This window comes from Idiotropiscis lumnitzeri, chromosome 3 (assembly GCF_059441095.1).
Source record: "Idiotropiscis lumnitzeri isolate Australia: NSW breed Sydney's pygmy pipehorse chromosome 3, RoL_Ilum_1.0, whole genome shotgun sequence".
In the NCBI taxonomy this organism is placed as follows: Eukaryota; Metazoa; Chordata; class Actinopteri; order Syngnathiformes; family Syngnathidae; genus Idiotropiscis; species Idiotropiscis lumnitzeri.
The window spans coordinates 5210801-5225040 of record NC_142393.1 but is presented as its reverse complement, the minus strand read 5'-3'; the positions used below and the strand labels follow the sequence as shown (position 1 = coordinate 5225040).

At 41.5% G+C, this 14240-nt stretch overlaps 1 protein-coding gene across 1 annotated transcript in view; it reads right to left on the bottom strand.

The window, feature by feature from the left end:
- ptgfrnb (prostaglandin F2 receptor inhibitor b) overlaps window positions 1–14240 on the bottom strand; it is a 38513-nt gene that overhangs the window by 14357 nt on the left and 9916 nt on the right. Inside the window, exons 4-10 of the mRNA XM_088291946.1 lie at window positions 11953–12360; window positions 8465–8893; window positions 2462–2608; window positions 2211–2371; window positions 2019–2139; window positions 1057–1276; window positions 795–982 (exon numbers count right to left, since the gene is read on the bottom strand). Coding sequence (XP_088148072.1) covers window positions 795–982; window positions 1057–1276; window positions 2019–2139; window positions 2211–2371; window positions 2462–2608; window positions 8465–8893; window positions 11953–12360 — 1674 coding nt within the window. The remainder of the gene's footprint in view (window positions 1–794; window positions 983–1056; window positions 1277–2018; window positions 2140–2210; window positions 2372–2461; window positions 2609–8464; window positions 8894–11952; window positions 12361–14240) is intronic.

The following is a 14240-nucleotide window of genomic DNA, read 5'->3' as shown; positions in this document are numbered from 1 at the left end:
AAATTATAGCAATATTATGCAATAATATTTGATGCAACTGCATTGTGAAGAATAATAAAGTGTGATATTCAAATCACAACCCAAAAGAACATTAAATGCAACCGCAAGATGTTCCGGAAAAGCCCACTAAATGTTTTTCCACTGACAACTTGGATGGTGCCACCTTACATTCAGATAAAACCACCTTCTGATGCTTTTTTTTTTTCTCCGTCATGACAGTCCTACCTGAAATCTCATATAGATTATGCATGGGTCAACTAAAACTATTTCACCACATCCATACAGTACACGAACATTTGAAAGCCATGAACGCACAAACACAGGGAAAAGGGAAGCAGCGGTGTAGCTCTTTGCAGCTGGGTGATTGGCCAAGGGGCTTCACTTTGAAGACATCACAGAAAGGGAGGGGGAGACAAGGAAAGAGCGTTGAAGGGAGTGGGGGGGGGAGGAAAATCGACAATTAGGTGAAAGAAGGAGCGATGCATGGCTGCCTTTCTCCTCAGAGGACAATTTGCCTGGCTTAGCTCCTCCTCCTTTCATCCTTCAAACGTCTTGCGCGTGTTCCAAGCGCTCATCCCATCTTAAACAGATGCACGTTTACGCCATCCTCAACATTTGTTCTGACGGCCTCCCATTCACATCAAACAAAAAAAAAAGTGGGGCAGGTATGTGCACTCAAAGTTAAAAAAATAAAAAAATTAAAAAATGCTGTTTTAGGTTGTGAGCCATTGGCAAGTGTGGGCGGTTGATTTGCTTGCAATGCAACTTGTATTTCCATTTGGCATTGAACGCACCATTTTCTTGAAAGTCGATCTTGACTTTGTTGGACTCTGCGCTCGTGGCTCTGGTCCACGTTTGACCAGGTTGTTGTTTTGTCCATGCAGTGATGTCACACCAGTAGAAACCTCGATCGGACAACTGGACGCCCCCCAGGCGAAACCGAAACTCAGCTGGGCCGGACTTTGTCAAAACCAGACTGTCTCTGAATGGACAGAAAGGACGCCGTTTTTTAAAAGAAAATTGATGAGCTCAACCGGTTCCCAGGAGACTACGCACCTCCTGTTGGGGTCTGTGGCCCCCCCGTGCTGCATGACGCTGTCAGGGCTGAGGGTCATGATAGTCCTCACGTTACTTTCCAGGCTGTCTTGTGATTGGATGAGCACGGAATACCCCGCCTCACCCAGGTTCTGGGTCGCCACGGTGCAGCTCATCTCAAAGGTAGCACCGCCCACAGAAGCCTCGCGTTGGCGTTTGGCTACAACGTTCAGCGTTGGACCTGACAAAAAAAACAAAAAGCACCAGTGGATCAATGAATGAATCATTTATGAAAGACATCATTCAGCTTGGACGGAAGGGAACGGCGTCCCCCCCATAACAGGAAGATAAGCAATCACACCATGAAGAAATTCTGATTCAGAGCAGATGTGCGTGCCCATGAAGCAATGCTATGACATCATGGCTCAATTAGCTCGAGTAAGGGCACAAAGTTCAGCATTTGGATGTGGTGGGAGGAGGGGAAGTGTACAGAGAGGAGCAGACAAAAGATCTGTTGAGGGATTTTCTCTGAAGTCTACGAATAATATCAATGAATTTTTGGACATTTGATTCATTCATCAGACCTAACAGCGGGGTTACTATGACAAGATGGCATCATCTCCATTTTCTTCCCCTAGAACATTATTTTCCACCGTACTAGAATAATGTGTAATTGCACATCCACTCCAGTAGTTGGCAGTGGCGCTCACCTTGCCCATTGTGTGCTTAGCGAGTATTAACTCTGTGGTGTAGGTTTGTTTTGCAACAAAATTGCTATTATTTATAGCTGCGGTGGAGAGGGTGTGTGTGTGTGGGGGGGGTGTAACATAAAATAATTGAGAAGCACTGACCTACAGTCTACATCGCATCACAGAATTTGACTTGTAGTTTTGGGATAAATATTAATCTTCCTAAAATAAAAGTAATGGCATATTCAGAGAACCTGGAAATAGGAGGTGTAAGGATAATTAAAGTTTTCATACGTTTGGTGTCCCATCGCACGGTCAGTGGCAAGCTCTGGTGCTCAGCGGTCTTCACAGCGTCGCCCTGGCTGTTGATGATCCACGTCGAGACGGCACAAACGTATTGGCCCATGTCGATCTCCTGTAGATGGCATCCATCAGCTAACTTGCAAATTTACAGAGACATTTCTAGGACGTCAAAAGTTTCGCTACCTGTGTGCGCAGGAATCGCAGTTTGAACGTGTCGGGCTGGACTTTGGTCAGTGACATCATGCCGCTCTCCAGTCTGTCGGAATACATTGCACCAGGCAACAGATTGCCGTGGCCGTCCATAGAGCCAACAGAATGTGTGGCCTGAGGTTCGCTGGCAGCACCTGCGGCAATGAAAAAAAATTCAATATCATAAACTTTTTTTTTTTTTTTTCTTCACCCATTCATTTTTTTTAATGCGCCAGTGAAAGTACCAGGAAGTGCAATATGCTCCCACGTAACGCCCAGCCGGCCTCCCAAGGGTAGGTGTGTAATATTGGTTACATGACAAGCCAACTCTGTCGGTTCACTGGTCATCTGGGGGTGAACGATGGTCTCAATATCCAGTGTGAAGCTCGGTTCTGGGGGAAATGAGAAAGCCAAACCTGTTGTTGAATTTGCTCGAGATATTGACTAAACATCATCAATAACAGTGACTCTAAAATTAGAAACACATTTAATATGAGTTCATGCTTCAAGTTAAACACTCCAAGTTGTATTCCCATCGAATCTATTGTCAAAACAAATAGAAGCACTATTTGGACCGGTTTTAATTTTTAAACTCATTCAATCCATAAGACATACATATACGTTTTCACAAATGTAGTCCCCGCCTCCCAAAGACGTATTTATACGTCTTCCCCCCCGTCATAACTCCGTGTTTTTATAGCATTAGAACACAATATTCTGTTGGCCTCGCAAAATCCAGAAAAACGCTGGATTGAGGGGTTTCCTCTAGTGAAAACTTCTGGCATTAAATGAGTTAATAGCGCTATCATGAGCAGCATTTTCCTTGAACAACAGCTTACTTCTAATAATAACACCGTAAGCGACTGAGCTGCCTCTGGAGAAATGATTCCCATCCTGGCGGCACATTACTTTCATCTGTCAGTGCCAGGTTCTGTCCGGCGTGGCCAGACAAGTACAGCGCAGTGATTGCTGCTTTGTGCTTTGGACCTGAAATCCAAGAAGCCGGGCCACGGGAAGAAAAAGGAAATGGCACTGTTGACTGTGGGAGATGAGGTGTGTGTCTCTCTGTCAGCCGTCCAGATTGCATCGTTACACTTGAGCAAGCAGCAAGCACACACCTGCTTAAGGAGAGGTGGTGGGCTGTGAGATGTTCCTAATTTTTTGGCCACCGCGTTCATGCATCTGGGTTTAACGTCTCCCTTGAAATGCTTAATATGATATATTTAAAAAAATGTCAAAGTTATTTAGTGCACGTTTATGTGTTTGGCAAAAGGCAGTTTGGAGCAATGTCTTTTGGACATCACATATAGCCACAGCGCCTCATGCACAGTCACCATCTGCTTTAAGACTCAAGCACCCCCACAAACACATGCAGGCACGCACACACACACGCGCATACACAAGCATGCACACGCACACACTTTGATGGATGAGGAAGTGTGAAGCTTCCCTGGCAATTATTCATGTGCCACTCTCACTCACTGGAATGTCTTATTTAGTAAAAGCAACACAGGCAGCGCATCACTGATACCAATCACGACTCCTTTCCGTGGAACACACCGAAATTGGGGCAAAATTTCATGCGCAAAAGCTGTCATTTTGCTTTCAAAGAAAAAAAATACAATTAAGATTGGACGCCATAGTAATAACACATTTACGATTGCATTTGACTTCATTAACAATTTACAGATAGATAACGTTGGATTCCTTTACGTTTCGATGTCGACATCTTTTATTTGATGTTCACCTGACTCCAGTTCGCTCTGTGGCGCAAAATTAAATAGATCGAATCAATAAGGTTGAAAAATGTAGAGTGATTTACAACCTTAAAACAAATTAGTTTATGTTATCTCTCCAAAGAAGAAGGAAAAAGTCTCACATATTTATGGTGTTGGGATAAAGCAGATGACACATGAATTGTTAAAAGGTGCCATCACTTACACGTCTTTCTTTTGTGTTGCCAGCGGAGAGCGTGGGTGCGACACACTGATTTGATCCGGGTTCTGACAACACTAACCACCCACCCAATTCGTCTCGTTTGACTTTTCCTTCTGCCGCGCATGTAAAACTGCGTGTGTATTTGCAATAACACGCTTGCTGAGAAATCACAATTTGGTAAAACATGGCGGGCGGTGACGGACCGCACAAGCACCGACAATGCTGGGCGGGAAAGACGAGAACCAGTCGCCTCTGTGTTTTCAGTCGTTTGATGTTCGAAAAGGAGAACAGGAAAGCACATTGAGCACACTCACCAAAAAGCTGTTGTGAGCCACAGCTCTCACTCACACGAGGCCTGGCTGACGGTACGTTTTGGAACAGTAAAGCTTAATCTGATACGGGAGAAGAGTCAGATATTTTAATAGTGTGATAATCATATCAAGCATAAGCCAAGATTCTTGTTTTCTTTGCTCTGAACCGACTTGATTCGCCGCAGCTGTATTTGACGCTACTCAACTTCGTTTGGGTTGCCTTTCCACGACAAAAGACGACGGATGTCACAATTATGAAGGAAAATTTTTACAGTATATCTTCAAGCCATGTTGGGTGACCTTCACAATCCGCCACCGGCCGCCAACAACAATTATTTTTTTTTTAATTTATGATGGACACACCACTAATGGGTCATATTTAGACCATAATTAAAGGTCCATACTTAGGCTTTACAACTTAGGATTTACAACTGGTGTTTATTTATGACATGGGTATGTAGATGTCACCGATGTGTGTATTTCAATGACGTAAACCCCGCAAAGACAACGTATAGTATATCCAATCTGTGGGGTTTCCCTCAGAGTCTGACATGATACTTTTTCAGTTGCATTGGCAGACATCTGATACATGATTCTGATTTGAGGATATTTGATTCCGTGTATTTTTTTCGATTAAAGCTGCCATGAGATATACTGTAACTGAATTCTGCCACTTGAGAAAAGAGAGAGAGAGAGAGAGAGAGAGAGAGAGAGAGAGAGAAAGAGAGAGAGAGAGAAAATCTGAATTGTGTCACTTGAACAAGCCTAGCTCAAGTTGTGTACTTAGCAGCAGCAAGAGCAGGAGACGGCCGGATAAATGATTGGAGCCGGGTTAAAATAGACTTTGGACATGAGAATCCTGTTTCAGTGATGGCTGGAATCATTAACGTCAGACGCCAAACAGCTCTACGAGGAAGCTAACAGCATGGCATATAATGTTTGCACGTGAAGTCAGCCGTTTGAATCCAGCTCGCAGGCTTTATTTTGAGGTTCTTATTTTAATCACACTTAAATTGCTAATAGCAATATTATTATTATTATTATTAATATATATATATATATTAATATATATATATGATTATTATTAATATATATTATTATTAATATATATATTATTATTATTAATACTATTTATTATTATTATTATTATTATTAATATATATATATATTTTTTTTTTTACCTGCAGCATTTAAAGCAGGGGTTTCCTACTCTAGCCCTGGGTGGGGGGGGGCGCTATCCAGCATGTTTTTAGATGTCTCCCTCCTCCAACACACCTGATTCAAATAATAAATAATTGCATGGCTTCTCAGAGCTTGCTGATTAAAAACATTGAGAAAAAGGTCTGGCATTACGTTACTGCTCAATTTAAACAAAATGACATGTTTGGGCCTTATACATTAAAACAATAAATAAATAAAAAAAAAAAAAAGAGCATGATAATAAATTTCTTGGACTGATAATTGACATAAAAAAATGTTGGGAGCCACAAAATACTAGGTAATACATAAAACCTGGCTATGTTTAAGTGTAAAAAAAGAATTATTAAAATGAATCAAACTATTTTGAAACAGTGCTATGCTGTTCATCTTGTTTTATTTCTAAAATAGGTTTAAGAATTTCTTTTTTTCCAGACAAAAAAAAGGACCTACATTGACGCAACTAATGTTTTATTTTTCAATTAAAATACTCTTCAACTTTTTTGACGCACTTGAATTCAAGCTTCCCCCTTCACTTTTTCGGTTTGCGTCATCCTTTTTTTGTCCCCGCCACGTCTTCGTTTGTGAAAATTTTAATCTCATTGAAATGACTGAATGAAAGCTAATCGAACACAACTACTCCCACTAAGACAACGTCAATGTGTCATAGATGCCACCTGATCGACGGTGAGCCTCGTGGGAGGAATGGAACGTTGTTGCCAAAACAACATGGTGCACGCTGCAACCTTTAAGGTTATGCAATCGTGTGAGATATGAAAAGCAGATTAGAGAAGTGGCCTGAACTGTTCTGTCAACACGCAGCCTGTCAGGAATTGCGTGGCCAGGTGTTGAGTTGGGTGCACTATGCATCCAGGCGTCAACTATCGGTCGTGCCGGAATATTTTGGGGCCGTGACCTCATTTGCCACACTAAAAAAATGAGGGTAGAGCAAAAACTGAAAACATCAGCAATTATTGAGCTACATACGACATGGCCATAACATAATACTAATATAATATGCTAAGTTTGAGAAGCCCTGCTATAAAAGTTTGCTTGTAGGTTGACATCGTGAGAAGTTTATTGACAATAATTCCAGCTGACAAAGCAACACACACACACACTTCAAAGTACAACCCAGGGTGAGAGGAATCACCCCCAGTGTGTATGAATGTGTGCGCGTCCATAACAAGCGCCAAAATGACAGTTTGTCGGCGTGTGTATGAGCGCTAGGGAGGGTGCAGCGGGGAGAAGGGGCTCACGTGTGGATGTGCAGATGAAGGTTTGATGGAATGTGTACCTCCAGGCTACAACGGAGGAGCTCTACCAGTTAGAACAGTCCCGCATCCTCAGTATGTGGGACGCAAGTGTGTGTGCGCAGACACACGCAAGCATGTGCAAGCACATCGTGAGTCCTTTTGGGACTCTCATAAGTTATTAGGCTGCGGCGGTTCACTGAAGTCTGTGAAGCCAGAAAATGGACATATCAAGCGGCAGCCAGAAGATGCACAGATCGCATTGATGTGACCGATTCGACCGATTATGGATTCAACATAGTGGAAAGTCGATTGGCAAAATGTATCTATCGACTCATCTGCCAATCCATTTTTGACTCTGTCTTCAGTGGTTTTCGACTTTCTAAAACATAGTTCTTTAGAAATCGAAATTTCATGCAAATCAGTCGTCTACGACACCACATGGGAATCTCAATGGCAGAATCAGGAAAACGTATAGCTGCAAAGAGGTATTTTTTTTTTTGTACTGCAAAACTGGGAGTGTCAAACTATGACTACATCTAGCACGTGTTCCCATACAAGAGATGTTATTCTAATTTTTATTAACGTGGAAACCTGCTAGTTGATAACTAGAAGGATTATGCACTTGGAAATTGCATAAATCTACAGTGAATATATAGTCTATAAACCCCCGTTGAAATGCAAGGATTTGGTGATTGAATAAATGAGAACAAGGTAAATCATTTTAAAAGCTTCTTTCATCGAAACATGCACAACTGAATAAAAAAAACAATCTTTGCAAGGGAAAAAAAAAAAAACACGCTCCTGAGGATATGGTTGTGTTCAGAATTCACCAATCAGATTCCAACTTATTAAATGAGAGTCAGCGCATACACACGCCTCCATTTATTTCGATATTTTCTTATAGAAACATAGAGGCTTCGTTCAGACACTGATTTCTATTTGGAACCGTTCATCAATTCATCATCAATTATTCAACCTTAGCTCAGTTGAGTGCTCCTCAATTATTTTGTGTTACTCCCCCCACTGCAAGAAGAAAACAATTCCCGCCCCCATCCCACCACCTACTCTCCGCCGCAACTATAAATAACAGCATTTCTGTTGCAAAACAAACCGACACCGAAGAGTCAATACTCGCTGCGCACAATGGGCAATGAGAGCGCCACTGCCAACTACTGGAGTGGATGTGCTATTACACTTTATTATAGTACAGCGGGGAAAAAAAGCATGTTCCCGAGGTTCACACGCCCCCCCAGGGAGGCCCGCCCCACTATCTGAGAAGCACTGGCTCAGTTGTTGATTCTCACTTATGCTTGAAAAGATTTAATATTTTTCCAAATGAGTTGGACAAGTCACATAAGTTGAAAAAGGTTTGAAATTATTTATCATGGCCTCATTTGTTTTTTTATGACCGGGCATTTGAGCAGGGGTGTGTAGACTTTTGTATCCACTATATGCATGCGCGCTGTTAACATTGTCTCTGATTTTTGTATTTCACAAAAAAAAAAAAAAAACAACAAAGAGCCGAACAATGAGACATTTTACTCACTGATCTGCGACACCTTCACGATCACAGGGCTGGACGTCTTCTCAGCTGCCATGTGCCACCGCCCTCCTCCTCCCGAGCTCTTTCCTCCTTTCTCGATGAAGGCCCGGACGCGGCAGGCATAAGCTCCTCCGTCCTCCGTGCTCACCTGCCTCAGCGCCAGCCTGTACTCGCCGGCCCCACTCCTCTCTATGCTGGCCTCCCCATGATTTCCTTGCGCCGAGGTGGCTGACACGTTGGCGATCACCACCCCGCTGCGCTCCATGGTGATGATATCGCGGCCGTTGGCCAGCCAGGACACTTCCAGGGACAGGGAAGGCAGGTTGTCGGCAGTGACGGCGCAAAGCACTGTCAGTTTGTCACCGGGGGTGAGTTGCAGGTTCATGGAGGGTGGCGAGGAAGACGAAGAAGCCTTCACACTGAGGGACTGACCTTGAAAGGATAAGAGCAGATGGCAGCAATCGTGGAAAAAAAAAAAAAAAAAAAAATCAACTAATCTTGCAGCGTTCCTGCAGACTGTTTCCATTTGCAGGCCTTTTAAACTTCAGTGCTGAATAATGTAGATGTAACGGCAGACACATTTTAAGAATACACGTTTATATTACAGAAAACGAGAGCAATAAAAACTAAGAATTGCAATTCGCTCAGTGTAAATTTTAAAATGACACAGGCAATCAAGGAAAAAAAAATCATATCAGTCTAAAAAAACCTCAAGTTAAACGGTAATTTTGTGACTCCATAAAATGTGATCTTCGAATTGTAACCTGCTGGTAAAACTTTTATAAATTGATTTTATCGCAATACTAAATGCAGAAAATACAGGGGATTGAAATGATATTTTTGTACTTTGGAAATAAAATTTCTGATTATGCAACATTTAAATGATATCTTAAACGACATTTTATATTGTCTTGTTCATTCAAATCATTCATGATGTGTTGTTGACAAAATAAGATGAACTCATATTGATAACTGTTTAGCACATGTGTCATATTCAAAAGGTTCTGGGTTTGAATCCCAGCTCAAGACTTCCTCTGCTGAACTTGCACGTCTTTTTTTCCCCCAATTCGTTCAGTCCTAATGCCATAAAATGTAAACATGCCTCCTAGGTGTCGCAAGCGGTATAATTATGATATCAGATTAAACTGCCATGACAAAAGCCATTACATTTTATTGAAGTATGGCGGGATAAGATCACGATCAACACACAATAGCATTTCGGGTAACTACTGGTCCATCTAGGAAAACCATCAAAAATAAAGCGCCTTCAAACAGGAGACATTCTGTAAATGTCAGATACGGAAGAGCAATAACATATTTTTAATGTCAGCATTTTTTTCCCCTCAATGCCAAGTAGGAACTTTGCACTGCTTTTTCAAAGGACAGCCATCTTAATTAAAAACTGTTGCGGGTATCTCCAAACTGACAACTTGGACACAGTCTCCAATAGCAACCTACAGCTTAGCATGCTGGGGGAAAAAAAAAAAAATCTCTGTATGGCGTCTGGAGCGGGACAAAAGCAGACAAAGCCCACTCTGTTTGACTTTTCTCATCTTCTTTGCTCAGGTTGCTCAGTCAACAAGAACCACGATGGACCCCAGACCTGTGTGGTGTGTGAATGTGTGCATGTGTCACCTGTGTGCATAATTGTACTAGAGATTCATTATAAATCAGACGGAGTGTTTCCCAGTACTTAAGAGGACATGGTGACCCAGAAAGATATAAGATATGGTGGCTACGGCAACAACAGGGAATGAGTGTGTGTGTGTGCGTGTCCGTGGGGCCCGACTAAAACACAATAACACTCCAGCGGTGAGGGTCACCATCCTCCTTGGCCACAGCGCAAAGGATGTCATTCCAATGTAGACATCCACACAGCAAAGAGTCACGTGTTGCACGCCCACTCCTTCCTCATTCTGTCCAGCCAACACTTTTCTAGATAGCTTGTACTCATCATGGTTGCAGGTGAACATATCCCAGTTGACTTTAGTCTTTAATAAAGCTAAGAAGCATTTTTGGGAACGTGGGAACGGAAGCCAGAGTGCAGAAAATCCACGGAAGCATGGGTGAACATGCAAACTCCACACAGAAAGGTCCGAGCAGAGATTTGAAGCCACTTTGAGGCAGACAGAGAACCAGCCACCAGGCTGAACCTCCCTGAGCTCTTTTCATCCTTCAACAGAAAACATCATAGTTGCCTTTGCCAGGACAAGTGAAATAATTTTTGGGCTCGAACATCAATGTCAACTCTTGAGACCTTTTTTATGGAGAAAAAAATGTTTCTTCAAGCTGTGATGAATTTATCGCAAGCTCTAATGTTAATAAGCAAATGAAACGCCGCATTAGTTTGAATGGCTCGCCTGCTCTTGACATTTAGCCCAAAACACAACGCAAGTTTTTTTTCTTTTTTTGTTTCATGCAAGAAAATAAATATACAGTCTATAAAAAAAAAATGGAACACGAAATAGCCAGGTTTAATACTTCTCAACAGGAATTGAGCTTTATTATAATTAGGGGGCACGTATGCATGGCTGCATCCAACTTTAGAAGCGGTATGCATGGCACATTAAAGTCTGTGGACTGTTTAAAACCGTAAACTGTACTCTGTATTATCAAAATGCTTTCAAGTAATATTTTTGTTGAATTTTTACTGCGCAATATTCACCGTCTTTTTTATTTTTTTTTATTTTGCTCATGTGTAAAAATCGTATTTTTTAAAATGACAACTAATACCGAAACTAAAACCAAGAATTTTTGAAAAAACTAAAACTAATAAAAACTATCAAACCCACCCTGAAAACTAATCGAAATAAACTACATTAAAAATAAAATCTAAATGAAATAAAAACTAATTCAAATTCCAAAAACTATCATTACCCTTGTGAACTGTGATTGGCTGGCAACTAGTTCAGGGGTGCTGAAGACAAACCAGTGAAATAAACCACCAATAGATAAACGTATGGTGACAAATGAAAACGCCAAGATGAGCAAAGTCGCGAGGGAATACTGTACATAAAAATCGCAGGAAAAAAATGGGAACCAAAAGGTGTTTTGTGGAAAGCATTTTCTCACGTGTATGTATAAAATCTGCGGTTGTCTTTGAAAACTGACATTTCACATATTCAAACTACAGCAGTCGAGAAGAATTGTCATTCAAAAGCCACCGGCCTTTTTTTTCAATCGCTCTTCCTTTGACTTGAAATGGCTTTTACCACGTAGAAGTGTGATGTGGCGCCGCGGTGAAACGTTCAAAAGCGGCCCAGGATGTGCAGCTCGGTTCTAAAATCAGCATTTCAGTAACAAACAACTGCGCGGACACAACACCGTAAGTTTGAAGCCTGGTCTCACCACTTGCTTCTGTATTTTCAAGTCGGTGCAGCCGAGCATTTCTCAGAAGACTAAAAATCGAGCAGCGAGCCAAAGTCACCCACTGGCTTTTATTCTTATTTTTAGTTTCTCCTCTGTGTTTTAAGAAGAAGAGTGCTTCTTACCTGTCGGAGTAACAGCAACAGTTCCCATTTCCTTTGTGCTGCCCACAATTTGAATCCATTTCCCCCCGTTTTCATGCGTCCACTCAGTTCCATTGCACTCGTAAATCCCCTCATCGGACGTCGTCACTCTGGAAATGACCAACTCAAAGAGTCCGATCTTCCCGGGCGCCAAACGGATGGCTCCATCAGCGTAACGGCGCGTGTACTTGGCTCCTGTGACCACGTCGCCCTGAGGGCCAAACGTCAAAATCTCCTCGGATGTTGCTCCCTTCTTCAGAGACCAGCTGACGGACAGGTAGGTGGGCTGGGTGAGTTCCCGGGTAACGTTGCAAGAGAGCGTGACGTCGCCACCCTCGGGGACCACAGAGGGCGGAGTCTGAGGGCTCACCTTGAGTGTGTTGGGGATGACTGGAAAGGAAGGATAAAGCACAAGGACGATGAGTAATTTGAGGCCGGAGCAACGGTGATGTCATTTCATGTTGACTGAAGTGGCAAAATGGTTGGATGGCTAAAAAAAAATGGGTGGATTTTGCTGCTTAATTCATATTCCACAAGCACATTATTAATCAGAATTCAGCATTGAACATTTTATTGCAACGAATTTTTGGGGGTTGACTTCCCGTTTAACATCCAGAAGAGAACTTTCTTTCAGGGTTGAATGTCATATGCTTGATTCTCAAACTAAATTTGCATATAAAATGTGAATTCATCTTGAAAATGACTCATTTCCGTTCAAAATGGTCAAATATCGAGAGTGCATTGACATTTAAAGAGTCCTCATTAAAGCACTTCCTGGATGGATGCTCTCTGTATGAAAGGTGGTCTAATGTGTTTTTAAGCACTCTTAGGTGCAACCTGATTTTCTTGTTAAAATCCAGAAAGTGCCAAAAACTCCCTTTGCAAAACAAAAAAAAAAAAAAAAAAAAAGCCTTTGAGCATTCAATCACAAATTCTGTGCACTCATTAGAATGTGCCTTTTCTCATTGTTGTCATGGCGTTCAAATCCCTTCATGTTTCCATTTTTTTTTTTTTTTGCAAGGAAATAAAATAACTGATAAAAGGAAGAACACAAAACAAAATGAAGATAAGCTCCGTCTTTGCTTGAGATGCTCCCTGCGTCCTACTTTTTATTTCAAGGAGAGCCTAACTCGCTGTGAACATTTGGAGAATAAATGAGCCCGAGGAAAACGTGTATTTTGGCTGTCAATTAATACCAAACATCCATCCATTCATCTTCTACTGCTTACCCTATTCAGCGTCACCAGCAAACGGGTCAATCACTAAACATGTTTTGCTCAACCAAAAAGTTTGGAACGATACATGTATCCCAGCTTGATGCCTGACAAGTTAAAGCAAGAAGTGCGAGATCACATGGTGAGTGGATGAAACACACCCAGGGGAGTGTTGCTGAATTCTACTGCCGTTATTGTGTTCAGGAGGGATTTTTGCCAACCCAATAATTCATTCAAACCAAAACTCTAGATATCTTATTTTAAGATAATTAGCCAATCTGATTGATATTTAACTCCCGATTTATGACTAATTGTCATTTTTAAAGAATTGTGTAAATATAAAAATAACAACCCAGCTTAAGTATGCATTGTGGGAACCATGTACAATATACCACAATCATCTCCTGGGGGAACACACACACACACACACACACCCCCCCCCACACACACACACACACACACACCATTACCAGTGTGCGCTGCACCTGAGCTGTAATTATGACTTAAAAGAGATAATCGTGCTCGGTTTTTACTGACAATGCTATGGCGGTAATTCTGACGTTAACTATTTGAAGATAAAGCACTTGTGTTGAATCTCATTACAACGTGCAGGCTTTTGGAACGCAACAAAAAGGTCTACACACCCTTGCTGAAATGCCAGCATCTTGCATATAGAAAACAAACCCAAAATAAATTAACTACGCCCTTAATTTGACCTATATAACTGTCACTATTCGATTGAAAATGTATATATTTTTTTTTGGGGAGAGGGCAAGTAAAAAATAAACATCTGAAACAATGAGGTTGCACAAGTGCGCATACCTTCAGCATGAACTAATCACATTCAAAATTGTTTTTAAATGGAAGTCGGCAGCACACACCTGCCACCATTTAAGTGCGCTTGATTATTGTTACTATTTTTAAAGTCCCCTCTCAAAAAGACATTTTTAATAAAGTAGGACGGGTTATGTATCACATTAAATGGTGGACAAAATTTTAAAATGATTTATCTTGATCTAATATTTTATGTCACAAAAAAATGGCATTTGAGTATAA